General features: G+C 46.6%; 1 protein-coding gene across 5 annotated transcripts in view; it reads left to right on the top strand.

Moving 5' to 3' along the window:
- The window catches only part of DIS3L2 (DIS3 like 3'-5' exoribonuclease 2), a 181,692-nt gene that overhangs the window by 123,437 nt on the left and 30,600 nt on the right, over positions 1-27,655 (top strand). For all 5 annotated transcript variants that reach the window (XM_051781609.1, XM_051781608.1, XM_051781610.1 and 2 more), the window contains one exon: positions 21,042-21,121. In XM_051781609.1, the coding sequence (XP_051637569.1) occupies positions 21,042-21,121 (80 nt within the window). The remainder of the gene's footprint in view (positions 1-21,041; positions 21,122-27,655) is intronic.

The raw sequence follows: 27,655 nt of genomic DNA, 5'->3' as shown, positions 1-27,655 counted from the left end.
TACCTGGGTGCTCAAAACATCAGCATTGACCAGAGTTCTTTGCGAGAACAACCCAAAGTGCATCTGCATTAGACCAGTTAATGACACTGAATCATTTGGTAGAATAGCTTCTCTCCTTGTTTTCTGCAAAGCAGACATTCAGCTTTGCAGGTGTATGTGAAAAGAGAAGGAATAAAAGGACAAAAATGGCAAAGATGAGAATATTACACAAATATAAGGGTTGAATTGGTAGTGAAATGGTCTCACTTCTGCTTGCTCCCAGCCTGTGTACCTTGCCACTGTCTTATCATCTGAGCAAGGGTTGCTGTTCACTGTGGGTCTCTATTGTTTTGAATAACTTAGAGGTAGTAAAAATGGTGTTATAGTAACTCTGTAGCACACCAGAGACCTTACCACTGATCTTGTCCCATGGCTGCTGGGGACAAGACCAGTGATCTTTGAGAATTGCTTTGTTTCTTTAAGGCTGATGGAAATCCTAAAGTTGTAGAGCATTTATGCCTCAGGAAACATAGGGAAACAAGTGCAATGGTCCCAGACAAACACCAGACTGTGCAGAGTGCCAGCTCCAAACCACTCAGGTATATGGCACACTGGATATAGTAACCAGCTCTGTACAGCTTTTGAAGCTCTCAGAACCACCTCTGACTACTTGATGCAAACAGCTCAAGCCATTCACACGGAAAACAAGGAGGAGGGAGGACACTGTACATGCAGGATGTGACACTGTATGTTGGGAAATTTCATATTTAGTTGTGGCTAATGGGATAGGACAGAAACACGTATTTTTAGACAGTTGCTCCTGCTAATGCTGTTTAATTGGAAATCCCAAGAACCACAGATTAATTACTATCACTATTAAAATTTTCCAATATGAGCAACTGCTGGAAATAATTATGGCAAATTGTTTTGTCATATTTCCTGCCTCGTATCTGTATAGTAAGTATTCAGGTCTTTTGTTCTTGCTACGTGAAAGTAATAAATATTTCTACCCTGGTTAAACAGCCATTGTGTGCAAAATACAATATATTAGTAAATGAATGGAAGACCCTTTTGGTTGGGAGAACTGTTTACATGGGACAGCAAAGGGCTATAGAACTGCATAGAGCTCAGTTCACTGAGTGTGCCTATGTTTGCCCTAATAGCATGATCTGAACGTATGTACTAAAATGCTTTTGGGGGAGAAAGGTCACCCTGGATTGAGTACTCCCTGAAGTGATGCTTAGGTTTTCTGTCCATGGCTGCTGTATGTGCTACCCTTGCACACTCTCAGTGCATGCACCTTTCTGGGGAGGAGTAAATGGCTTTGCTCCAGCCCCTGACTCTTGGCTGCATCTCTTGGCCAGTCTCAAAGAGAAAGTCATGGTGTTCATCGCCTAGGATGTGACGTTGGTGCCAAATTCATCCTGGATTTGTTTCCCTCAGGATAGATTGAGGTGTGTACCTGCTTGTGCACTTGCTTTTGCCCAGGAGAAAATCCCAAAGGCCCATTTATAAAATCCTGAAAACTGCCATGATACCTCCCTAAAGAGGCCGTTACAGCAACTGTGCATGAACGTGACAGCAGAGGCAGGGTGGGCTGTATGTACAGTGCTGTAAGATAAATGGAAACTCAGACTGACAAGGAGCTTTCACTATTCACTTCCTATCACAATTCCACCATTGTCTGCTCTTTCTCTTTGATGTCTGGCTAAAGAGACATCACTGAAACCCAGAATGGGGACAGCAGGTGCTATACGATCATTATGGACAGTTGCTTATACTGTGTGATACATAAGGCAGCTGGGGGAATGTTGGATGTATTTGGAGATTAATTTCCTTTGGGGATTTGATGTCTTTTGCATAGTCCCAGTTAATATGTCAAAACAAGCATCTGAGGCCACAGCTTCCTACTGGTGGATGCTGCCTTTCCTTGCAGGAGTAACTGAAATGCATGTGCAAAGGTGTGTCAGCAAAGTAGGAATGATTTTCAGCATGTCTTTCCTACAGTACCACAGAGGAACATGGTACTTGACAGGCAAATGTGAGGTGTCACTGTTGTTGTCATAAGCAGGTGACGGCTCAGGTCGGGCAGTTTGAGGATCCATGCAGGATGGAGGTGTTGCAGGATCGTGTTATGGAGGGGATGTGTGTTGGCTGAGCATCCCTCTGCTCGCATGGAGATGTTTGCACTGCCAGTAGGTTTTGAAGTATTTTGATTAAATTAGGATTTTGAAGTGGAAAGCTCTCTGAATCTAATCTTTTGCCCTGGGATTTTAATGAAGTCTTCCCAGGGGTGTGAGTAGGATTGATGTCCTCGCACATGTCCCGCCGCTCCCCGATCGTTCTTTTAGAGCTGAGCAGCTGTGTCCCAGCAGGAGCAGGTGGTGAAGTGGTCGAGCTGGCTCCGGCAGGAGGGGAGGGTCGGACGCTGGAGTACAGGGCTCGGCTGTGGAGCATCGTGCTGGGAGCCACTGCAGCCAGATGTCTGGGCAAGCACAACCAGGAAGGAGCTCCCCACACAGTGGTGCTCTGGCATTAATTTACCATCAGTAATGCAAGAGTGGATTATGACTTTATTCTTCCTGGACTAAGTATTCCAGCCACTAGCTCAGATATTCGAGTCCTCTGGTGATGTATGAGTGGTTTTCTTCTAAACAAACACAGCTTAACCCTTGAGTTTTATTAAATCTACACAGACCTGCAAGCTGAGAAAATTCTCCATAAAAAAGAGCTCTTATGGTTTAATTTTGAGATGCTGTTTGACACAGCAACAGTGTCAGTTGTTCTTTCATCTGCTAGCCTAAGAGCAAGTATCAGAGGGGAGGCTGGCTCCATCCTTCCAGACAATGGATATGGCATTAAGAAGTGAAGCAGTTGCCTGTGCTCACATGGTGTGTTGGTGGCAGAGCTGGCAGGTCTGATTACCAGACCAAATCCAGCACCTTAGGCCAAGGCTGACCATTCTCTTCCTCTCATGTTTATTACTGACAGCTTTTGAATAAAAACTGTTGCTTTTCTGTTTCTGCTGTGTGTTGCTGGCCCATTTAAGGACATGGGTTTTTTCATCCCTGTCCCCAGGGGATGCGTCTCACAGTGCAGAGCAGAGAACCAAGGCACATCAGCACAGAGGGCTGAACTGTGGCCAGCACGTCTCTGCAATGCAGAAGCAATTGGTGTGTTTCACAAGTGGCCTCTCTCTCCAGTCTTTTCAGATCTCAGGCTTTACCCATGTGTGCCAGGATCAAGACAATGGGCTACTATCCCATGGAAGTCTCTCTTGCTTGCGTGGGACAGAGTTGCAGTAGGCAGTACATCATCAGACCTTCCAACCATTGTAGAAGGGGGGTGAGCTGGAAATCATCACATGCTGACCTGCAAGGAAGGTTGAAGGTGTTTGCAAGTACTCCAAATTCACACATGAAGTACACATCTCTTGGTTTCCTGGATTAGCTGGACACAGATGGATCTTGCCCTTGCTTGTGGCTGCCTGGGGTCACCTGCACACAGGGACCTCAGAGAGCACCAAATAGCATTTCTAGGGGAAAGAGAGGTCATCTGTGGTCGGTGGTGGCTTAGTGTGATGGAATATGTCCCAAACATGAAGCTGATAGCTCAGCTGAACAGAGGATTCAGTGCTTGATCCAGCTGAGGAAGCCACTCATTGGTATTTTTGAGGTTGGTAGGGAGAGAATTAGTGGCTTCTGCTGGCTATATTGAAAGAGATTCAGGATGGAAGAACTGGTTCTTAATGAAACAGAAACAAACTGGTTCTTCAATGTCTCTGATAGAAAGATAGATAAGCTCCAGAAAAACATGTGTTTGTGTAGAGGTGCAAGTAGGGTGAGTGTTTGGAGGAAATTCTCGTTTTACATTTTCTGCTGAAGAAACAGTCCTTGCTCTGAGAGTCTTGCCCTCCAGTTGATGGTGTTTTTCTTCCCTGGTGATGAACAGACGTCATCAGAAAGTCTCTTGTTGTTCCAGATTCTGTTTATCACATATTTGAACAGAGGCTTGACAAGGGTTTTTTTCAGGTATTAATTATAGTTGACTGCATGGCTAATCCATCATCCTCTTTAGATGAAGTCACTTGGTGTTGAGTGATGTAACTTCAAATATGATCAGTCTGCCATAGGTGAAGATGTAGCAGCTCTTTGTCAGAGCCATTTCGGTTTCACCCAATGGTATATGGAAGAAAGGCTAATTGTATAATGACAAAAGACAATGTTTGGAAGGAGATGAAAGATTTAGACATTACAGTTCTGTGATTTCTCATTTCAATTCCAAAGTGAGAAGGGAAAAAATTCTTGCTTTCCATGACCACAATTCATTTTATCAGGTGTTTCTGGGCAGGATCACTCCTTCTGAGTCCTGGGATGTTTTATCTTTTGTGATCCATAGCATACAGATGCTGAAGTACAAAGAAGCTCAGAAAGCACCTGTGGTTTTCACAGCCCTCTGAAATGAGACTACAAAAGCCTTATCCAAGATACCAACAGCTGAGCTGAGGATGGAGCTGATCCTGTCCCATCTGAGAAAGCCAACGCCTGCTGAAGTCCACTTGTGGATTTATCTTTAAACATTCCAAGTTCAAGCTTACATCTTCTGAAATTATATGCCCTGCTAAAGTTTGCAGTGATTCATTTGGAGTACATTTTGTTGAGCAACCTCTTGGGTTTGTTTTGAAAGCAAGTGTCTTTGAGTCTGTCTTTAGTAGTCTGGATCATTTATCTTGCCCTTTTTTGCATCTTCATGTGGTAACAGGGAAGATTTTTAAGCAAACTAATGTAGTTCAGAGTATGGATTTCCCCTAAATATGGAATTGCATAAAATGGGATCTTGAAGCATGACATCTCAGATAAAGTTGTTGGTCCACATTCCACTTGTTTCTGAGATTTGTCCATAGTTGAGATTTGAAAAAGTCCTCCTCCTTTGTGCAGTGCTTCATTTGTTTGTGGGAGACACCGTGATTCCCTGGTGCTTCTTGCTTCCATCTTAAGGCACCAACACCCATCTGTCCCCAAAGATGAGTATTCACAAGTTGTTGTGTTGTCTGCACCTTAAACCTGCCAGCACTATTAAACTTTGCCCTCTGTAGGAAGCACATTCCCGGCTTGGATCTCAGCTGATAGCAGATATCTTGCATTTGTGCTAATTAGCAACCAACTAAGCTGGGCACAGTCCACTGCCCATCTGTGATGGGCTGTCATTAAATTGATGGTCACATGAAAACTGTACGAGAGGCAGCGAGAAAGCAGCGTCACGAGTTCGTTGGACTAGAGTGGTGTGAGGGACTCGAGACACTGTAAGAAACCAGCCACGCAAAATCCCTGGGAAGGGGTTTTGTGGGTAATTCCTTTAACTGGACTTGAAAAACTTGTTTCTGTCACAGAAATACAAACTAACCAAGCAGGCAATGATGCTTGTTTAAAAAAAAAAAACCAAAAAAACAACAACCTAGCCCGAATACAACAAAATTTAATTTATGCCTTCCTTGACAATTGAAGTAAACTGGGTTTACCCAGTGGGTTTGATCCATCTGATCCTGCAGAACCTGGGGCATGCAGAGCTGTAGCTTATTGGGTGTCTCATGGCAATGCTGAGAAATTTGCAGTCTCATGAGTCAATGGGAGGTTTTGCATTAGCTTTATGGTTGCAGTTTCACCTCAATTTCAAGGTCTCTGTTTTAATCTCAAGACTCTCCTTGTTTTTCTGAGAAAAAATCCCACTGATCCAGCAAGCACTTTACTTCTGATTAGCATGTTAGAGTAGAAGCTGACCCACGATACTAGGAAATAAAATGCTTAAATAGCTAAAACGGGATTTTAAAAAAATGCAATTTATTAAATGATTTCTGGGTTGGTGATGTGTTTAGCAGGTATAGAAGGCAGAATTAACTAAAACAGGCTTTGGCATTTCAGAAAGTGAGTCACTTTTTCTGTTGCATCATGTATAAACTTTTCTCATGTATGTATGGTTGAAATTACTTTGAGGTTTTGAATTCTCACTTCAGCTCTCTGTTTTCTATTATTTTCAAACATTACTGAAAGTGATGGTTGATAGTCTTTAATACTGTGCTTGCATTGCCTTTCTCTGTAGGTTTGTTTTTTTCTTTAAGAAGACAGTGGGCAGCATAGAGGTGGTTAAATGAGCTGGGGAGTTACTGGTTTCTCATGTTTAGGTAGGAGTAAGAGGTAGGTGTATTGATGGATCCATAACATTGTGCCAGGGGGAGCTGCTGACAAATAGCCTTTACCCTTGGGGACCAACCTTGAAATCCTTTTGCAATTTGGTCATCTCTTTTCAAATTCTCAAGAGTTTATAGAGTTTCCTTGAAATCAGTTTAAAGACCGGCTGTGACAGCAGACAGATGTGTCTTTCCTTAAAAGAGTGCAAACCAGCATTAAACCCTCAGAGGTTCTCTATGCTGAAGGAATGCTATTGCTCAGAGTCCCAGGAGTTTTAAGATAAAGACTGAGCAGACAATGAAGACTGGGAGATGCCAGATAGAAATATGGTGTCTAAATGGAGTTTCCATAGGTCAGGCCCAGAACAGAAGCCAGTTGGTCTCCACATGCCAGGACCAACAGGATGTTGTACATGCTTTTTGGGATGAAGAAACACTGCAGACAGAGGTGTGTTAAAGCTGCCCTTGTGTGCCTACTTAGTAGGTAGAAATGGATACTCCTCTGAGGTGAACTCCTTTCTTTTGAGTTCACAGCTACCATCCTCACCTGGGCTCTGCAGGGGAGAGAGGACTTACCATATCCCCCAAGCAGCTGGGCAAAGTAACATCACCTGGGTGTCATCCCTTCAGGAAAGTACACCTGACTTCCTTGGCTTGGTATGCTGCCAGACCTGGATCATCCCTCCTCTTTCTGTTTGACAGGTTGCTGTAGCTTGCTTAGGACCCTCGCTTGGGACCCAGGATCAGTGGTTTTGCTACAAGTAGCCTTTGTAAAGGTGGTAGCACAGCGATGGGTACAAAACATAATTCAGAGGAGGAAGACTTGCTGCTGCAAACAGCTTAAGCAGCCAAGAAATGGGTGCCACCACAGGCTTTTCTTTCAACCCTCAGTAATTTTTATTGTGAAAGAGTTATGTTTGGGGAAGGGTTTTTTGTTTGTCTGAAGTAAAGAAAAATAATACCCTCCTTCGTGGAGCTGCTGCCTCCAGTGCTTTTAGAACTAGTGTTCTAGACCAGCAGCTGCCTGGTCTATTTTGTCTCATTAGAAACCGGCTTGATCTTCAGTCTTGACAGATCCCATGAGAGTCTAAGAGATCTATTAGAAGGATCCAAGGTGAGTCTGTGGTATGAGAGGGTAGGAATCTCCCAGCTTATTGAATGTCAGCTGTGACAGTGCAGTGCCTGGGGTGTGCTGTTGCAAGACTTGAGCTGCAATTATGGCATCCTGGAAATGTAAAACTAGAAAGGGCTTTAGGAGATGATCCTTTTGTTTTCCTGGCAGTATCAAGAGCTCAGCTGGTGGCAGTCCTGCATCAAGTTTGTTGTTGCTTCGTAGCTGCTGAGACCTGTGTAGCCAGAGTGAGTTCCTCCTGGGGTTATCTCCATGACTTTCACCCTCCAGCCATGCAGATACAAAGTGTGTGAAAGAAGTTGCCTTTGGGCCTGTCCCTCACGTGTTCCCAGTTAGTCATTGCCTGGAATCTGAAATACTAAAAGCCTGCAGAAACCATGCTAGGAACTCGGCTGAGTGTGTCAAGGTCCTCTGGGGTAGAGTTCAGCAGTCTGAAGGGCTCACCTGATTATGGCAAGGTCGTCATGCAGGGTGACTCACACGAGATTATCTTTGATGTCACTGAGTGTTCCTTGCCGTTACAGTCCACAGGACAACCTGCTGGCTGCATTGTGATAGGGTTTTACTGGATGGGGCTGCAGAGCAATGCTATGGTGTGAGATGCCCTCTCGTGCAGTCCAGGCAGTACAACTCGATGCTGGTGGCATCTCCAGGGACGAGTGGTGTGGCTGGGTGACAACCAGTGTGGGTAAAGTGTAGCAGGGATCTTTGCTTTTCAGTTTTAAGTGGGGATTTCAGCCTTAGGTTGAGTTTATGGAAAGCAGTGTGAGGTTTGGTTTAGAGAAGAGAAGAAAAAAAAAATCTTTTCAAAAAAGCAATTTGTTTCTGCTTTCTGTGAGAGAGGCTTCCAAACGGACTTGGTCAGTTCTGCAGTACGATCAACAGGACTGGAAAAAAATACCAAGTGAAGTAACACAGTGGCTGTGGTAAACATGAACTGGGGCCTTGGAAGTAGCTAATGGCATACCACAAAAGAGTCTCCTTTCACCCACCATGGGCTGTGCCAGCAGCAAGCGCTGCCAGCACTGGCGTCTAGCAGAGGAAAGCATCATTTGGCTCCCTTTTGGATTTCATTACTCTTCCTGCACTCCCTCCTGCTCACAGCAAAAGCCTTTCCAGTTGTAAAGAAGTGAATTAACTGCCTTCGTGTCAGTGATGGATGAGGCGCTTTCTCCCCCTTCAAAGGGGCGAGCCGTGCCGGTGAATGTGGGCCAGCGGAGTTGAAAAGTCCAAGCGGAACAGGAGAGCCCGTGTCGTGACCCAGCTGTCAGGCAGGACACCCTGGGGACGGCTCTCGCCGGTGCCCTGCGAGCAGGGGAACAAAAACTGCTCTCAGTGCGCCTGCCCGGCCTCAAGGCTCTTTTTTTTTTGTCCTTCTTTCAATGGACTTGGGCACATCCCTTAACACTCAGCAGCCTTTTTTGCCGGGTTCACGGATCCTCAAAGGCTTTCACAGGGTGCTCAAAGGAGGGTTAGCACACTGGTACTTGGGAGATCTCCTTTCAGGCGTCCATGGCTAATCATATTAAAGGTGACCTCGTGGGTAGTGCTTTCCATTGTTGCCATATGTTTTGTCCAGTGCTTGAGTGATGTTGTGCATTGGAATGTATTCATGCATCGCCTAATTTAATCACCAGGCTTAATCCCCTCTCCCGTTCTACGCTCTTAGAATTTACTGGCTCCTTTCTAGCCTCCTGTGCATTGTCTGGATCTCCTTCACAAGCTAATACTGATGCCTGGAGATATTTTTATTTATTTATTTACTTTCAGAATGTATTTTAAAAATATAATCTCAACCACAAACTCAGCAACCTCTCCAAAGGGAGAGAAAGCGCAGTGGATGCTCTAGCAGGCTGATCCTTCTTCTCTGTGATCTTTTTCTTCCAGCTTTTCCATGGAGAAATTAAGGATTAGGCTCATGAGTTTAAAAAAAACCAACAAAATACTACGAATGGAAAAATGACGGGGAAGGCAGTGTGTCTCCTTTTAATATTGTTGGAATAAATAACTAATTTTAAGAACTTGACTGTCTCTGTAAAATATGATGTTGGTTTCTGCCTTTAAAACTTACCACTTTGGTATGGACAACTCCTATTCCAGGGCTGACTGGACAAAATTAACCCAACAAAGCCCCAGGTCCATCCAGCTGGGGAACTGGAAAGCCTGATTTATGCAAGACTACTGCAAAAACCAGAGAGCTCTGCAAGAGCTGCTGTGCTCCACGGGAGTCAGACATTTCTAGGGAGTGGGGCTCTGCAGAATGTCTTTTAAGGATAATTTCTAAAGATTTTTCCAAGATTTCCCTGCCCCAGCTGATGCTGCCATGTGGAGGGGTATATAAAAATGGGAATTTGAGATTCAGTTGTGTTGTGACTTGCTTTAGGAGTGGATGGGAATAGTCCTGGCAAGTGAAGGCTGTGATGAGATTTTAGGATGATACATGATCAGGTTGCTAGTATGCTGAAGTCCCAGGGGCAGGAAACCTTACACTTGCTGAGGCAGATTATTAAATAAACCACCTTATGCTTTGGTTCAGCTCTTAGATTGTCTTGCTCTGCATACAGTGTGCTGGTACCCACAACTCTTAACAGTGGACTATATCCTGGATGTCTTTGAAACCTTAAACATGGATTGTACCTGAATTACAGCTTTGAATTTCCCTCTGTGTGTGTGTATGCACGTGCACACACGAGATCCTTGCAGCCAAATTCTCACGCATCTCACTGATCTTCTGTGACTGTTATGTTTTGGGTTTGATAGGAAGAAGGAGTGATGACGTAGAAGATTGCAGGTTTGTGACTGGTTTTAAAAATAGTTTTCAAATATTATGTATCTTCATTTTGAAGAAATGCAATACTGCTTGGAAACCACAGCTACTGAACATAAACCATGTCGAGCCCCTTACATATGTTAAATAGCAATGTGGAACAGAGAGTTGTAACAGCCTGCTGTGCATTAATGTTGGAAGAAGATCACTGATCCTACCCCTCACACTCCAACCCAGGGATTGACAGCAGCGTCATGGACTCTGACATCAATTTGGCCCTGCAAAAATGCTGTACAGTTTACACCTCACCTTTTCAGCGTGAACCTTGCCAGAGCCCTTTCTGAAGCGCCTACATGCAGAAATTGCTTCTCCGCTGAAGCGTAGCCATGTTGGAGCTGGAGTAGGACAGCTGGCTGTGGGTTAGCTGGAGGGCAGGGTGCCCGTCCCGCTGCCAGCAGGGGCGCTGAGACAAGTCTCCTGGCCCCCATCCACTCCTGCTTCCTTCTTTCTCTGTGACAGAGGAGCTGCGGGGTCCCTAGGAAAGTGTGAGCAGGAGCAGGTCATTGCCAGAGGAATTCAACTGAGCCACAGCCAGCCCATTCCCAGGGGAGCCCAGCGGTTGCGCTAACAGCAGCAGCTCTTGCTGTCCATGGGAATGGGCAGGGATGTCCTTGGAAAGCTTCAGATCTCCTGCTTGTGCACTGAGCAACCGTGCTTAGACACGCCATGAGATTTGCTGAAGTAAGAGAAAGGAGGTCATGGCACCCACCTCTGCCCGGGGAGGAGGAAGTCAGCACCACCATGGTGGGGTGAAGAATGGTGTTTTCTGGCTGCAGTGTTTGAGAAGATGCTCTGCAGAAGACAGTGGGCTGAGTGTGTATGGCAGGAGATGCCTTCCCATCTCCGTGCTGCTAACAGTGTCGGAGGAAAAGGTTTGGCCAAGGACACAGCGCAGCTGCCTGCACTCCTGGCAGGTTGTAACATGCTGCAAGAAAGTCCAGATTATCCCCAGAGAATGAGCAAAGCTGGAGTCAGCAGTGGTAGGCCTGGACTTCAGGACTGCCAGGTATTTCATAGCATCACCCCAAGGGATGGGGGAGAATGGCGTGTCTGTCAAACTGAGATCAGCATGGTGTGATCAGGGTATTCTGAGTCTTCATAGTTCCAGCTCCAGTTTAATGGCAGATATAACAACCTAGAAATACTGTTGTGATCTCTCTTGTTACCTGGCAGAGCTCTTATCGCTGTGGCACAGGGGCTGTTCATATTTTAATGGGTTTATCTCTTGTATGGAGGGTATTACAAGCTTTCATCTGTCTTCAGTGCGACTACGGAAATCCCTCCAGGCATGAGGCAGTACCTGGGTGCTGAATTAATCTGTGCTCCTGGATTCTCACAGCTCTATTAGTGGCTTAGCAGGGGAAGCAGTTAACATTAACAAACTTAAGAAAATAGGATTTGCTGTGTTTGATCTGCCCTTGGCTCCGTGTATCCTCCCAATAGCAGTGACAAAGACTGGGCACGTTACGGGAAGGCACACTATAGTCATAGGGAAGACACAAGATAGGCTGATTTGTAAAATGTGTAGCAGCATCCTCCAGAGCTCATGGGGTGGGGGAAAGTTGTGCTGTAGTCAGGTGCAGTAAAAGACACCAAACCATTTTTCCTCCTGCCACATACAGAGACATCTGCACCCACAGCTCTTACCTTGCATTTCCCTGTGACTTGAGGCATTTGAAGACAGCACAGTGTCATGTCCTCCTTCAGGTAACCACTGCCGTGTGCTCTGTCGCTGGCATCTATCAGGTGCTGGATCTGCCCTCCCTTTGGGAGCTGCCAACTTCTACAATGCTGTTCCCTACTGACTGTGGGCTCTCACAAAATAGCAGGGCCAAGTTAAAATTCAGGCTGCTCAAACCTGGGGTCGGTAAGTTAAGACCAGTTTTCAGGCATGCTGTCAGGTGTGTGAAATAACAGCACTTGGGGATAATGACCTGTTACCTCTACTACCCTCTAATAATGACATACCAAGCAGTGACTTTAGCGAGGGTTTCTACTTGGTTGTGTCACTTTTCATCTAGTGCAAAAGTGGAGCACAGCGATTGCTTTTCCTAAGTCTTCAGGCTCTTACTTAACCGTTTTGGGACAGAAACACCTTTGGGATCTCTTTCTGACCAGGCTTTGCTTTTCTCTATCAGATCAAGATGGCATATACATAGATTTCCACACTGCCCAACCTGTGACAAAGCTGGTGTAGGTCCCACAGACCCCTCAGGTCCTGCCTGTGACTGACCAATTGGGCTACAGGTGCTGTGGCCGCACAGAAAAGCCCATTTCTTTGGCTGCTGACACTAGTCAGCTTAGGGGAAATTTTACATCAGCTGTACCCCAAAAGTTCCTCTCCTTGTTAATAGTGAGAAATATTTCCTTTTTTTCATGGTTACTTTAACTCATTTGGTTTGTCTGTTTGCTCCAGGATTTTCGGAGCAGTGGTGGTGTTTGCTGCTCTGCCAGCCCCTGGTGGACGAGCCAGGGATTATGAGGCCCAGGGCCTCTCTCAGTCCTGGGTGCTGCTGGTGTCATTCCCCCCTTCTCCAGGCTCTGCATGAACTGCAGGTGCTTTGGAAGTGTAGTGTCAGCAGCTCCATCTTCCATCTCTCTTCTCATGCAGCAGACCCTGGTCTTGCCTGTTCCTGTTCACACCAGTTACAGGTCCCTGTGCTGCTCCCTGGCCTCTGGCTGTTTGCCTCTGATCTCTCCTGGGGAATTTTAACCCTCTGATAAGGTACATGATGTCCCAGTGCTGCCCTCCAGCCATCAACTTATTCGTGGACAGGGAAACTTCACTTGCCATCAACTCTAATTGCTTTGAGTATGGTCAGTCCTGCCTTCCCAGGAGTCTCTGAGGTTGTTTCAAATTCCTGATTGCAATCTAGCATCTTACTAGAGTCTTGATCATCCTTCTCTCCCAAATTCCTGCTTTTGTAAGTGAATTTCCATCTCTCTCCTGTGAAGAAGAGACCATTGGGACTGGGCAGGACATAACTGTGTTAACTGTCCTGCTAAGACTATAGTGATCATCAGTCTTCAAAATGCAAGAATGTTCTTGCAGCCCAGAATCTCTCATCTCTATTGAGGCTGGCAAAGCCCAGCTTGTGAGGGCTTTTTTATTGCACAAGAGAAATCAGTAAAACTGTCTTTTGTCAGAGCATGGACGGGGCTGGGAGAGGTGCAAGAGTCAGGAATAGTTTAAGGAGAGCCTGGGAGACAGGCTCTGAGTAACAGAAAACTAAACGGCCAAGCAGTGAAAGTTGGCATGTATCTCGTTAGTGTCACAGGTTTTTTTATGTGGCATTTCCTAGGGATGTTTTGCTTCCATTTTCAAATTGATGTATGTGTAGAAAATACTTCTAACTTCATTGACAGTTCTCTAGTGGTCTAGGGCATGTAGTGCAGTGTCACAATTTGTTAGCTTCTGAAGAAGGTATTTTTAATCCACAAATTTAAACTCTTTGCAATTGTATAATCCGCATTTTAGTTCTGTGGTTTCCTAATCGTGCATCTAGAGAATGAGCTCATCCAGTTTATAAAATGAACGGAAGCATTCAGCTCTTCTTTCTAAATAAATCTGGATCCATTTCTTTGTGGATTGCGTCCGAAACCTCCCATGCGGGCAAGTGTGAATGCTTAAAAATAAACTGATTTGCAGTTTATATTTTTGCCAAGTGGTAAAAGTTGTCTCGTGCCCTGTCTTTCCCAAAAGGCTCTCCAGCTTTGACTTGCAGCTGTGAAATAAAAGCCAGCTTGCCATTTTGATGTCAGCACTTGCCCTGATCTTTGCAAAGTATCCAGCCACACTCCTTTCTGGGTCTGCTGTACTGCCTGATCACCTCTAGTAGAGGTTTTGGGGCCACTAGACATCAACAGGGCAGCCCTCTTTTGTGCTAGAGAATATATGTTGGTGACTTCACTCCTGTGATGGGAAGACCCGAGGGTCCTCACTGCATCCCAGGGCTGATATTTGGAGAGTAAGACCTGCTGCAGCCTGTGGGATAATTTAGTTTATTGTGGCTTTGGGTCCCAGACTGGGAACCTCTGGGTTTCCAGATTAATTTAAGGGGCAAGAGCTATCTGATATCTTACACCTTCCATGTCAGGGATTCGCTGGCCTTGCATATGTTTTATGCAATTATATGATGCAGGCAGCAGCAAAGTAAATGATAAGGATTTTAAAATAGTCACCTGAGATTAGCTCAGTTGCTTAGAGCATGGTTGTGGGTTTGATCCCCATAGGGGCCATTCACTGAAGAGTTGGACTTGATGATCCTTGTGGGTCCCTTCCAACTGAGAATATTCTGTGATTCTGGGAGTGTATCACCTATAGAAGTAAGCAGAGGCATTCAGACCAGAGTAATACCCCAAATGAGCTTCAGCTCCTTTTCCTAGGCTGGGTTGGGGTTTGGCTCGACATTATCCTTAGCCGCATGTGTGGATCTTGTAGCCTGTTAAGAAAAGTAGTTTGCTGGCTAATGTACTGAGGACACAGGGCAGCAGAAATGGCTTTGGGAGCCTCCCAGAGAATTTAAACCTTCACCTGGAAATTGTGCATTTAGGAGTGGGGAGAAGGAGTCTCTCTGAGGAGGCAATAGGTGTGATTGTATCAGTTTCGGACCAGTTCATGACTTCCAACCAATAGCAACAGCAGTCCCATAACAAGGTGCTGAGATTGGCCAAACATTTGCTGTCTGCAAAGCCAAAAGGAAAGGACTGCTCCAACCCAGTGTGAGAGGTGACTAGTTAAGCTGGTAGTGAGTTTCCTTGTCTTTCCTCTTTTTCCACTGTTGGACTTTTGGTCTGTCCTTTATTACCCCCGTCCTATCCTTACCACATGTTCTTCAGCCGCTACCCAGGGTCTTTCTCCAGCAATTTCGAGCTGCAACACAAATAGAAAAGCTCATGGAAGAAGTGCTTTGGTCTCAAGAGCAGCTTCTTTAAGTGAAAACACAGCTGTGAGGTTTGCAGCCTGCGCTTCTGTAAGGGCTCGTCCAGCCAGCACAGCCAGCACTGCTGCAGTCCTTCCAGCACGCAGGAATTGGGAAATCCATTGTGAACAAGATTGAGTTTGATGGCCTGCGTGGAGGCAGATGGATGTATTTTTAAGGGACAAGGTGCCAGAAAACTCTGTGATTACGTTACTGGAGCATGGCTCGTTTTTTGTGGTTTTAAAAGTGAGTGTCAGGACTTCAGGACTATTTTTTTTTTTGGGTCAAACCCGAAGTTTGGGCGGGGCATGAAAACCTGCTTGATGAGTAAGTTTATTCTTAAAAAGCTTTCTAGAGCTTGCTGGAGAGGGGAACCTTTATTCCAAGAGGGAGCAACTACCAGTCTTTTTGGACTTCCATGCAAATAGGGTTAAAGTTGAATGAGTGCCAAGGGTAAAAAAGAACCCTGGCCTTTCAGGAGACTGTTTTTAGTGTAATCTTTAGATCAAGTTCCCTGGTTTTTGTCTTGGAGGCTCATGTTCTGCCTTGCTTCCTTGCCCTGGGTGAACTCCTTCTGCTTGAATACCCCATCACATCAGTGGAATTACCTTGAACAGTTCTAACCAAGGCTGGCCAGAGCGTGCCCTTACATTGCCCTACAATTGGGACAGCTGAAGTCTTTGACCTGGTTATTTGGCTGAACTGATAATACCTCCCTGATACAGTGCATGTGTAGAGAAAACTTTTCATCTCATGACGAAGGTTTGCTGCTCAGAGCCAAGGCTGGGAACGGGGGGATCCAAGCCAAACCATTTACTCAAGGGGCATGCAGAATTTGCCCAGTCAGGTCAGGATAGGTACTGGCAGCATTTCAGCAGCCAGGAGAGTGCTCCTCATGCTCTCTTCTTGTTGGAGCTACCAGGCTTTATCGCATGACTGAACCCCTAACTACTGCAGGCCTAAAACATTCTTTAAAATGAGGATGGCTGCTGGCTGCACTGAAGCACAGACAACCTGGAGGTCTGTGACCATGTGAAGCACTGCTCCCCCTTTCTGAAAATCCTCTTTCTAGCCTTGGTGGAGGAAGTCCTAAGATGTGAGCAGCTTCCCCAATACCCCCACCAAGGTCTGTCTTCCTGAGCAGGGCATGGGGTCCCCACAGGGGTCAGTGCACTGAGGGGCAACTCCCTGAGCCCTTCTGCTTTTGCTGGTGTCTTGTGTCTGTCCATGTCTGTGCACTGCTCACCTCTGCTGAGGGGGTGTGGGAACCCTTGTGTGCAGGCGAAGCATGTCAGTGTCTGATTGACAAAAAAAGTAGCATCCCACTGTCAGCCAACTGTATCCTCTGCTTGATTTAAGGACATAGGAATAGAGAACAGGAATATGTTAACTAATCCTAAGAGTGGAGCCATTGCACAAACAAGCATTATGTGCACACAGCCCACGTGCTTGGGTGGGAGATGACTTTCCTTGAGGTGGCTTTCCTCGGGGATATGACATTACCTTCACCTCAAGCCTGCAGTATGTGCCACTAAACTTCACCGAGGGTGTGCTGTGGGTACATTCTCTTGCTCCACTGACCAGTCACAGGACAGCATGCTCACACCTGCTTGGTACCTTAAGTGAGATATTCCCATCCACGGAGTCAACGGCATCCTGCCCATCAAAGAGCCTGCCCCAGCCCCTTTGAATTTCAGTGCCCTGCTCCTCTTCTGTTCGGGTGTATTGAAGTTGTGTCTGGTGACAAGCGAGCCTATCCATCACTGTATCCAAAGAGATCCCAATTACTCCTTTTGACAGCTCTTATTCACGCACCTCCCTGTGCCTCTGACGTCTCAATTATTGATGGGGCTCTCCTGGTAGGCAGCACTCTGTTCTCTGCATGGCTACGTTCCAGCTCCCCTTCCTGCAGAGTTCACGCACACCATGCCGAACGCTTCTTTATGTGCAAAGCCATTGAAGTGGAAAGGGATCTTTATTAGCTTGTGAGCTCCAGGGCTGCACAACCGAAGGGGGCAGTGCAAGCCAAAGCACACCGCGGCTTGGTGCTGTGAAATTTCCTCTTCCCCTTCTCTCCCAGTGAAGCCCAGCAGTGTCTTGTAAAATGAAATTATCTCATATGTTTAACAGCAAAGATCCCTTGATCTGATGAACCATCCTTGTGATGGGGTCACCCTGCACTTGCATTTCTCTAAGAAACTTAATCCTCCATTGCCCCTGCAGGCATAAAATGCGGTATTTTGAGGAGCAGTGCCCTTTCCTTTGCCATGGAGTTTGTTTGCTGGCTTTATAGCAAGCTCCTTCAGACAAGGAACACTGACACACACAAAAAGGAGCTTCAAAGCAGCAATGTAATGTTGGAGCAATGTTGTCAAATTGGTTAAGAATTAAAGCTGTGCCAGAGGGATGATTGCAAAAGGCTGCTTGTTTTGTTGGGCTTCATGTATCCGGGAGGCTCTGGATGTCTCCTGACATTAGTGCGGCAGAATTCAGATAGAGGAGTGATGAAGTGGTCGATCAGCTCCTGACATCTGCCCCAGCCTTGCCCTGCAACCTTCTGTAATTCAGAAATAACCAGAGGTTTTGTGTGTAGTGAATGAAGGCAAAAGGGAAGGGCAGCTGCAGGGAGAAGCAGCAGCGTAGGGATGCAGAGAGCTGGGAAAGGACGCTTGAGTTCTGTTCTTAGAGGTCTGTGGCAGCAGGCACTTCATAGATTAGCTTTAGCATGAGAGGAAAAAATCTGTGCTGACCTTCCAAAGCACTGAGGTGCTGGGAGGCATAAGTGCCTTTGCAGTGAGTACAGCTGTGCAGAAGTGAGCACGTGTCATCAGGTGATCTGAGGAGCTCTCCTGTGGCTCCAATGGCAGGGAAGACCCAACTGCAAGATGTTGAGTAGGTGTGGATAATCTCTTTAAGCTTAGTAGGAAGCTTACAGTCTCTGCAACCCATTGTGCCTCCTGCAGCGTTCAGGTAGTCCTTCTTTACCTGCCTTACCTGCTCTTTTTCCAACCTGTGATGAGTTTTGCCTGGGGCTCTGCTCCCTCCAGAGGCCAAATGCCACCAAATGAGCAAAGGCAGCTGGAGTGTTGCTGGTGGCCACAGTCAGAGCTTGGCTTGTTCATTTGAAGTCTATGAGGACTCGTGACCTGGATGACAATCACAGGTTCACTCTTCCCCCTCCTGGCTGACCATGACAGGGCATCAGCAGGGCAGATCTGCACAAGAGCATGGTTTGTGCATCAGTGACAGCACAACTACCTTGAGCTATGTTTGAGGGACAGACCTTTAGTTACACATCTCTGTGTGATGGCCTGACCCTGCATTTCTCTGAATGGGGTCACTGTGGGTGATGGCAGCATCCTCTTGCCTGACAGTATTGCCTCAGATGGTCAAGCCATGTATAGTCTCCATTACCCATGCCTTGCTGGCACTGATGGGTAGCAGAGATGGCTGAGCCTGCCAAGCAGGGTGTGTTTTATTTGTCTGAAATACCATGAGCAGACAAAGAGGGGTTAAAATAACAGAAAGTTGAAAACCCGTTATCTTTGGGAACTGTGATCTTTCCTTTTTGGGTAGGCAGGTTCCATGGGACCCCATCCCCCCAGATAGTGGAAAGGTCACCTTCCCATACCTGATTACCCCACAGCTTTCCCTGGCAGACTGTTCAGACAAGACTGTTTTCCTTCCCAGCCCTTTTCCTTCCTTCCTGCACCCTGGACTGTCTCCTTGCAGAGATTTGGCTTCAGCCCCAAGCTGCACTGGGGATCCAGAGCCCAGGTGATGCTCAGAGATGTAACCAGAGATGCTCAGTTACTGCAACCCCAAAGCCCACTTAGGTGAGAGCTGCAAACAAGAGACAGGCACTCCTGAGTTTGTCAAAATTATTGTTGTAAGTGGCCCAAGTCACACTTTTCCCAAATTTTGCACTTTCTTTCGTGTTTTGTCTCCACTGATTCTGTAGTGCGCTGCCCATTCCACAAAGGAAAGTATCCGGGGGAGCTGTGTCTGAGATAACTGCTGTCTCTTTTGCCTCAGAGGTGCTTCCTGATATTCTAGTAGAAAAACTTTGGAAAACCTGTCCCAGAAAAAATGGCTTTGAGAAGTTCCTCCTTCAGTTCCCCAAACTAGGGCAGCTCACTTGGGAGGACTCTGGTTATGGACTACCTATGGCCAGCAAGGTGATCACCTCTCTCCCTTGGGGAGGTTGCTTCATTTTTTGCTGCCATTTGCCGTTGTAGCATCTGGAGAGGCTGGATCCACAGCCAGGCTTCATGGATCTTGGCCAAAAGAAGCATCCCCAGCCAGCCCTACTAGTCCTACCTTACACACAAGTCTCCAAAATGGGACTGAGTGATCTGCTAAGCTGTTGTAAGATCAGGGCTTGCAGGAAGGGGAATTGTGGAGAGCGTAAGAGGCCACTGTCTGGACAGTGGTACCTGTAACACAGGCACGTGTGTGACATGGTGTTGCATGATCATGTGTTTCAGAATGGCTTACAGTGTCAGGGGTGTAGAAGTCAAGGGAGATCAACTGAATTTGGTCTCAGCCTGGTACTTGGTTCTTAGCTCAGTGTTCCAGATGGTGAATTTTTCAATGGTTTTGTGGCATGCAGTTTTATTTGGGTCAGTGAGAGCACAGTGTATGACTTTGCTACCCTTTAGGGAAGGGAAATCAGTGCATCATCTAGTGATTCAGCACACAGGGTTTCTTAACAGCCTATGGGAGAAAAACGTTTTAATTCTGTGTTCATTCCTGAATAAGTTGTTAATTCTGTATTCATTCCTGAATAAGCCATTAATTTGAGTTAGCAATTTTCTTGGAGCCCAGAGGAGAGGAGTCTGTGATCAAATGGAGTGGCTCAATACTGCTCTCTCCTCCTTTCCCTGTTTAAAAAGGTCAGGTTCATCTTAACAAATCTCCTTTGACTTTTAGCCCTTGTAATGGTCTTCCCAGACCATTTCAGGAGTCCCGCATGATCCAGCAGTGGCAACAGCCCTGCTGATAATAATCTCTGTGACCCCAAAAAAGTGCAATAAGACTGGCAGCTACCTCCTTCAAAGGATGCTGCCTCTCTTACTCAGCCTGCTGGATCCTGGTTAGGGTCTGCAGCCATTTTACTGAGCCCAGGGGCTGCACCTCATGTCTGTGAGAGCTTGTGGGACACTGGTCTGGGGGCCAGCAGCTTTCCCCTGGGGAATGAGGGGCTGCTTGGATGTGCAGGGCTATTGCAGGACTCAGTTCCATGCTGGTTTCTAGGCAGTTCAGTGTATAAAATCACTGGAGACATTTTCAGCAAAAAAGTCTCCCCACAGAACCATTCCACTGCTTGTTGAAAGAGGATTAATTTTTCCCCCTTAAATAAAATAAGCCATGTTTGAAATCCGAAAAGCCTTGCTGAATGCCTTCTTGGAGCTGCAAAGAGAGCAGCTTCCAGGTCCCATCATAGCCTGCTGCCGGAGGCAGATCCAAACTGCAAACCCTTCTAACAGCTCTTTAATAACTCTGCACAGAAGGAAAAATCTGTCACCTTTCCCTCTGTGGTTTCTCCTCTGTTCTAATGCACTGGAGGAACGAGATGGAGCCGGGAAAGTTTTCAGAGAAAGACTCGTGGGAACTGCAGCTGCCGATGGAGAAACTCATTTCTTTAGTGTCTGAGGGGAACCGCAATCGCTTTGGTGAAGGGTGGTGTGTGTGTGTGGGTTTGGAGGGGTGAGCTGTTATGACCCATGCATTTCAGAAGAACCACGAACACTTTATAGTAACAAAGGGTGGAAAAAGCAAGAGGTTTCTACAACGCATGTGACTTTTCCCTGAGGTTTGGAACCCCACAGTATGTTCCAGGCCATGGTGTTTGCGTGTCAGGCTTGGTGAATTAAGCTTTCCCCCACAAACTTCTCTAGAAATTGCTGTGATGACTGAGAGCCTAAAATGTTGCTTTTTTTTTTCTCTCTCTCTCTCTCTCTTTTTGTTGTCTCACACCCCTTCTCCTCTCTGCAGATGAAGCTTTCGTTTACCTTGGACCAGGAGAGTGGGATGCCTCAAAGCTGTTATGTTTATCAGTACCGGGACAGCAACAGGTAAGGCCTGTGGAATATTGCATACAGCAAATACGGGAAGGTGCAGTGAAAGGAGGCTGCCTTGCCTTCTGGCAAAGGGATTGCAACTGCTTGTACCACTTAAAAGTAAATTAAAGCAGGCCTCAGGCTTGACCCAAAACTGGGAACAGCTCCTGTAAAGGCCAGATCCTTTAAAATGCACGGGGCCCTGCAGCCCCCTTTTTTCTGCAACTTTTAAAAGTTGCTTTCATTTGTCTAAAAGGCCTGCTCTTGAGTACCTGGGGCTCTGACAGAGCTCACCCAGGCTGTGCTGTGATGTGTTTGCAGCTCACACCCTGCACTGTTTTGTGCTGGGGTCACTCTGGGAGCATGGGCTGGGGGAAAGCACCCAAAGACTGCTGAAAAGGGCAGCCCTCACCTGTGCCCAGCTAGACCCACACAGTGCCCCAGTCTCTCTGCTAAAGCTCATGCCTGAGTTCACTGAGTGGCCTTTGTGGTACTGTAGCCCCAGTGCAGCCACGTGCTCTGTTTTTGTAAGGTACTATATGATATTCAAGCTTTGGATGTGTTTGGAGCACAGAGTCCTCTATTTCTAGGTATTCTGCCTATTTTTACTAGCTGCTGTAGTGAATTGGCACCCAAGATGTTTTTATATCAAATCACATTCTCATTATCAAATTGACAGCAGCAGCAGAATACCAGCATGTCATAAATCCATGGCCTGTTACTCCACCCATGTAGTTCTTCCTCTTGCCAGTTATTGAAGTTAACCTAAAAAAGGAGGGTATATGAAATTGTCAATGAACAGAACAGTCTGTAATTAGATCTGCTCTGAAACACCGACAGGAACAGCTCCAGTGAGGAAGAGGGACATCTGCAAATGCACAGACCCCTTTCTTAGCCAAGAGAAATCTTAATATTTAAACAAGAAGGGGTGTCATTAGGGGCAGACTTCTTCCTGTGAGTGGATGGGTGATTAGCACATGATCCCACCCCAACTATCCTGGCTCCAGAGGCTGGTATGAGCAGAGTTGGTACCTCCAGCACCAGGGAAACGTGCAGTTCAGTGCCAAAGCATAAAATCAACAAGGGAGGAGCGTTTGTTTTTGAGGTTTTTGAGGGCAGTGGCACACAATGGACAGCGAGGAAAAGAAACCCCACAGGCCTTTTGGGGTTTGTTAAGGATGTTTATAAACCAGTGTTTCTAATTGTATGGCGTATATCTCAAAAATCAGCAGCTGTGGGTTTTTTGCCTCAGACCCTCCTCTCTCCAGGCTCCAGTAGGTGTTTTGTGCCATTGTTTGAGGAAACTCTGGGGACAGGAGTGGAGCTATTTTGTTTAAGCGCTAAGGCCAATAGCAATTCCACTTGGAAACCTTGCTTTTAGCTGTGAGGGGTCCAGCATGTGACAAAGTAGCTGTGGCATGTTGGCAGCTGTTGATTTAGAGATGTATGGCTGTGTCCTGCATTTCTGGCAAGTGTGAGAGCTGAGCCACCCTGGGCCATGCCAGCCGGGATCATGACTTGGAAAAATACAGCGTGGGCAGGATGAGTGGAATTGCAAATAAACCCAGACTTTGTGCATGTCTGATAGATCCAAACTGCAACTACATCTCCCTGCAGGCCCCCAATCCAATGTGCTGTATTTTATAGCTTGCTTGACCAACGTGGGGGGAACAGGATCCCATTTCCCGGGGAGAGCCTGGCTGTGTTTGCACACATGCTTATCCCCCTAAACCCTGTGCATGCAGCCCAGCACTTCCGAAAATCCTTGGCTGGTGAACTGAAGCATGAAGGTCTGTGCTATGGCTGACGTATTCTTGCAGGTAAAATGCCCTTGAGCCAAATGTGCGCTTGGATCTGGTTGTACCCTGGGTGATTTTGGAGGAGTTCACAGGTGCTGCAGCTTTATTGGCAACAGAGCTTTGCATCTGAGTAGTTCTGGGAAGCACCGGATGTGGTTCCTGCTCAGCCAAGAAGAGATGGTTCTTCTCAAGCACTGGGCCTGTCACAGGGTTAATTTGATATCCATAGAGTAACTTAGCACATGTCACTATAGTTTTTCCTTATAGTAATTTTCCAGGGTAACTTGTAGGGCTTGGTTCTCTCAAGCTTTGACAGTACCCACTGAGACCCACAGGGGTAACAGCTCTTCTGCCTCCTTCTTAAGATGTAGCCAGAAGTTAAAGCAATGTAAGATTGGTGTCTACACTGTGTTTTGGAGCTGTTTACAGCCCAGAGAAGAAATACTGGTGACACACTGCAAGCTCATGCATGGGAAAGACTGGAAATGTGCACCCTGGAGCTCAGCACCCTCGGCAGAGCATGGGTCTGGGACCTGCTCTGGGAAAAGACTGAGGGCAGGAGTGCAGGTCTGCAAGAATCTTGAGCAGCAGTTTTAACAGGAGGAAGCTGAGGTGATTCTGGTTTACAGAAACCCGTTCTGACCTGGGGAGTGTACCCGGCGCCCCAGAGATCTGTGTGAGCAAGGCTGTGCTTGTCAAGGCTTAATGTCACCCTGGTCACTGAAGGAATGTCCCTTCCCCTCCAAGTGGCAAATGCTGTTCCAAGCTACAGCCAGATGGGGCCAGCGGAGAACAGTGGATGTTGGTCTCCCACTTGCAGAACAAAGGACTGCAGCATTGCTGGAAGTGTAATTACCAGAGCAATTAAAATTTCTATTGCTTAGGCTAGAAGTGCAAGTACCATGCAGGCTCTTACAAGGGCAATCAAATGGAATTTGTTCCCTTTAAAATGATAAAACCCTTCCAAGGAAATTTTGCCTGCCCCTGGCAGTTTCCTGTTGCCTGCCTGCCTGCCTGCCTGCAGGAACATTTATGGGCACAGTGCTCACCGGGTGCCTGCTCCACTATTACACCCTGGGGGCCGAGCACTTTTGGTAGACTGGACTCTGCGGAGCCTTAGAAGCCTTGGATTGGGAGCATAAGATGTGTTGAGCAACCAGCTGCTCACCCTTCCAACCCTGCTATAGTATGTGGGTATCCAGTGGCATTTGACAGTCCCAGTAGTGATCCAAGTGCTCTACTTGGAGCTGTATGGAGGAGCAAGACTGCAGTTCACCAGGGTTAGACCAGGGAACATCATTTCTCCTCTTCTTCCTGCTCAGACCTAGACACTTCCATCCCCTTGGCTGCCAGTCCTTCCCAGCCTTTGAATCCTTCCTGGCCCCAGAGGAAATGGCTTGACCTAACACAGAAGCAAGCAATCTGCTTTCTCATTTTCAAGCCATGTAGCTTAAATTCTCCCTAATGGGAATCAGTCAGTGTAACACAGACAGAGCCCTGGGCCGCTGCTCTGGGCTCTGTGGGACACTGCCCTGCAACGGGAGCACTGTGCCGTGACATAGAGACAGCCGGTGACATTTGGAACAGGAGGGTACTGTCACTCTTCACATGGCCCCAGAGCAGTGACATCCAGGAGAGGACAGCCCTGCTAGCCATCCCATGGTGTGACTGCAGCACATGTCGGGTGTTGACAGTGGGAATGGCTTTCTGTCACTGCCTCTTGACACAGGCTGGGTTTCTCTGATCCTACACAGGATCCAATTGCAAAACCTAGCCAGGCAGTAAAAGACCATCAAGTCCATTCACATCCACCACCACGGCTCATGAATCCTGTCTTACAACATGCAGTCACTAGTCCCTGCTCTAGGAATGTGATTCTGGCTGTGCTGAGGAAGAGCCAGCTGCCCACTCTGGAGCCTGCTCCTGTGGGCTGCCAGGCAGCGGGAAGGAGGAGATCCATAAAGGTTACAGATGATCATGAAAGACTTTTTCCAGGCTGTGTGCAGGAAGAGCCAAAGCCAATTTGAGATCCTCCTGGAAGAAATTAATTGCAAGAAGTTCAGTGTCTTTTGGCTGTATCCAAGAAATAGAAAATTCAGTCTGTTTTCTGCATTCACCATCACTGTCCAGACTTTTCTCTGAAGACCTCCTATGCTCTGCTCACCTATCCACAGCAGATCCGACCCTTCAAATGCCTTTGTCTTTCATCCCAAGGCTCTGATTACTGTCACCTTTCTCAGATGATGCAGTGCTCAGGGTCCCTGCCATCCCAGACCTGCTGAGAAGCTGTAAATCCCTGTCAAGTGTGACTCTTCCTTGTCCCCAGCTGGTGCTCCTTTAATATGGCTTTCCTGCTCCCTCAGCCTCTAGGTTTTGGTCTATTTTTGAGGTCCCTTCCCCACATCCCAGATTCTGCCTTTGCCGATAGACCAGCTTGCAGCTCACAAATGAATTTCATTTTAATTCCTTGCTGCAACTGCGGTTTGTGTCAGGATTATGAATTTGCAGTGGGGGCTTTCATGTTCTCTTCAGAGTAATTTCTAAACCCAGAGGAGCAGCATCTCGCATGGAAGCACTTAGAGACCTCTTACAAAAGCAGCGTTGGAGTATTGATCACTTTGGCTCTCTGGGGACCCGGAGTGCTGCAGATCGAGCTGCTGTGCAGCATAGCCACTTGCGGGCAGCAGCACACAACTCTTCAGAATGAGGAGTGAAAAATAGCTCCAGTTGAAAGGAAAAGTGGTGCCCCCTTTTATATAGAGATCAATGATGCCTGGTACATTGGATTATCAGTTAAAACACCAGGACTTCAAATGCCAGGGTGCATGCACTCCTGATGCTGACAGGCTCGTGATACATAATGCTGTTTGGGTTACCAATGGAGCTCGTCTGTGCAGTCTTTTCACAAGGTGAATGTAATATCTGCAGTGATGTACCCAATGCTACATCAGGAGAGTCAACCTATAATTATGCTGGAATTGTTTGAACTGGTTATTTGTCACTAACACATTAGCTCACTCCATTTATTGCTCCCATTCAGGACTGCAGCAGGTTTGGTGTAAACAGAGCTTGGGTGGAGGTTTGGGAAGGTTTATTTTTCTGAAAAGAGCAAAGCAGAATTTATTCTTTTTTGCTAGGAGAGCTGTTGACTGGCAGTGCTAGGAACAAAATATGTAAAGCAGCTGACACAGCATAACTGATTTGTTTTCAGAGGTACTTCCCAGGTGCACAGCTCATGTGTTGGACTTTAGCATGGACCTGGTTGCTCTGCAATGAGCTGGCAGGTTTACCGTAAGATGTTTTGTTCCTTTTGAGAAATTGAGGCTTGCAGAGTGGGTTGTTTGCACAAGGAGCTGCTGCACAGCTCACACAGTCCCTGGATGCCTGACCTGCCTTATTACATGGTTGTTTCATGGCATGCATCCCAGTGGAGCAGCACTGCTTGTGTTGGTGTAAAGGAGCTCCCCTGCTGGCATCTGATTTTCTGGTTAGTGATCAGCAAATATGTGCTCTGCCCCACTCTGAACTGCAAGGCCAGGGAAGTCTCTGAAAGTGGCATCTTCTCATGTTTGTCTTATCTGGAAGGCTGAAATTTCATGGGAGAAATCCATGTACATGACCCTTGACATCATAGGGTTGGATAGATGCTAGCTAGTAGCCTTGAAATGCCTTGTTTAGATTTCACATCAAAATAAAATCAGTGTAATTTCCAGGAAAAAAAGAGAAGACTGAGTGTATTGGAATTTTTCTTTTGATACCATGTCTTGGTTTTTGTTTGATTTATTGGCACTAAACTTTACCCACGTACACCCTTCACGTGCCAAAGCCTAAGCATTGGAGCTGGCCAATGGTGGTGAATTATTCTGTCACTGTACATGGAGATAAACCAGTCCTCCTGGTTTTGGTATTGGTTCAGTGAAGGGTAAATTGTCCAGGAGAATAAGTCTGGAGGTTGACCTTTAAAACTTCAAAAGATACGTAATCCCTCCTGCCTGAGGCAAGAGCTCAGTTTTCTGTCTGCCACCTCCACAGGCTGCTGGGACATATGCTGCAAAATAGCCTTTGTTACTTGAGAGTTGCAGGAGCAGAGAGCTGTTCTTTCCTTGCAGAAGGGCCCCTATGGCCATTTGTAGCTGGGGAAGAAGGGCTCTTGGAAAAGGCTCTGTCCAGGGACTACTTAACTGCTTTTGCTGACACAGACCTGCCTCCTCCTGCCACCCTGCTTTTTAATAACAGGTTTCCAGTCCATCAGAGCTGTAGAAATAGTAACTGCCAAATCCTTGGAGTGTCAGTGTGACATGGGGGATGCAAATAGAAAAGGTGATCAAGGAAACCCACCTTGAGCAATCAGATGGGATTTGAAGATAACCTTATCCCTTCCAAATGAATGTTTGAAGCCTTCTTTGGTGTCCTGCACAATATCCCACAGTGACCAGTAGCCCTCTCTAAATCCTCATCAGGGTTCCAAAACAGTCAGTGTGTGCTCCCACCCTTAAGGGGCAGGAAGGACTGGGATCTTAAATCCCAGTGAGTGCAGGACCTCCCTTCTCTCCCTAGATTGAATCAGAGGAGTTTGTCATCTTATTTGTTTCAGTGTTCGCTTGGGGAGGAGCTGTAAAACCTCCTTGTTATCAGTGTTAGGTGTCTGGGTATTTGGTGGCAGTCAGGTAGGCGAGAAAATATCCTGCAATTGTAACTGAGTCAGAGATGCTGTCTCCATGTGTCATCCTCTGAGATCTGTTTACATATC

This window comes from Manacus candei, unplaced genomic scaffold (genome assembly GCF_025592945.1).
Source record: "Manacus candei isolate 608988 ecotype Guabito, Panama unplaced genomic scaffold, ASM2559294v1 h1tg000015l, whole genome shotgun sequence".
Classification (NCBI taxonomy): Eukaryota; Metazoa; Chordata; class Aves; order Passeriformes; family Pipridae; genus Manacus; species Manacus candei.
The sequence above is the reverse complement of the archived record's forward strand: the minus strand, read 5'-3'. Positions and strand labels throughout refer to the sequence as shown.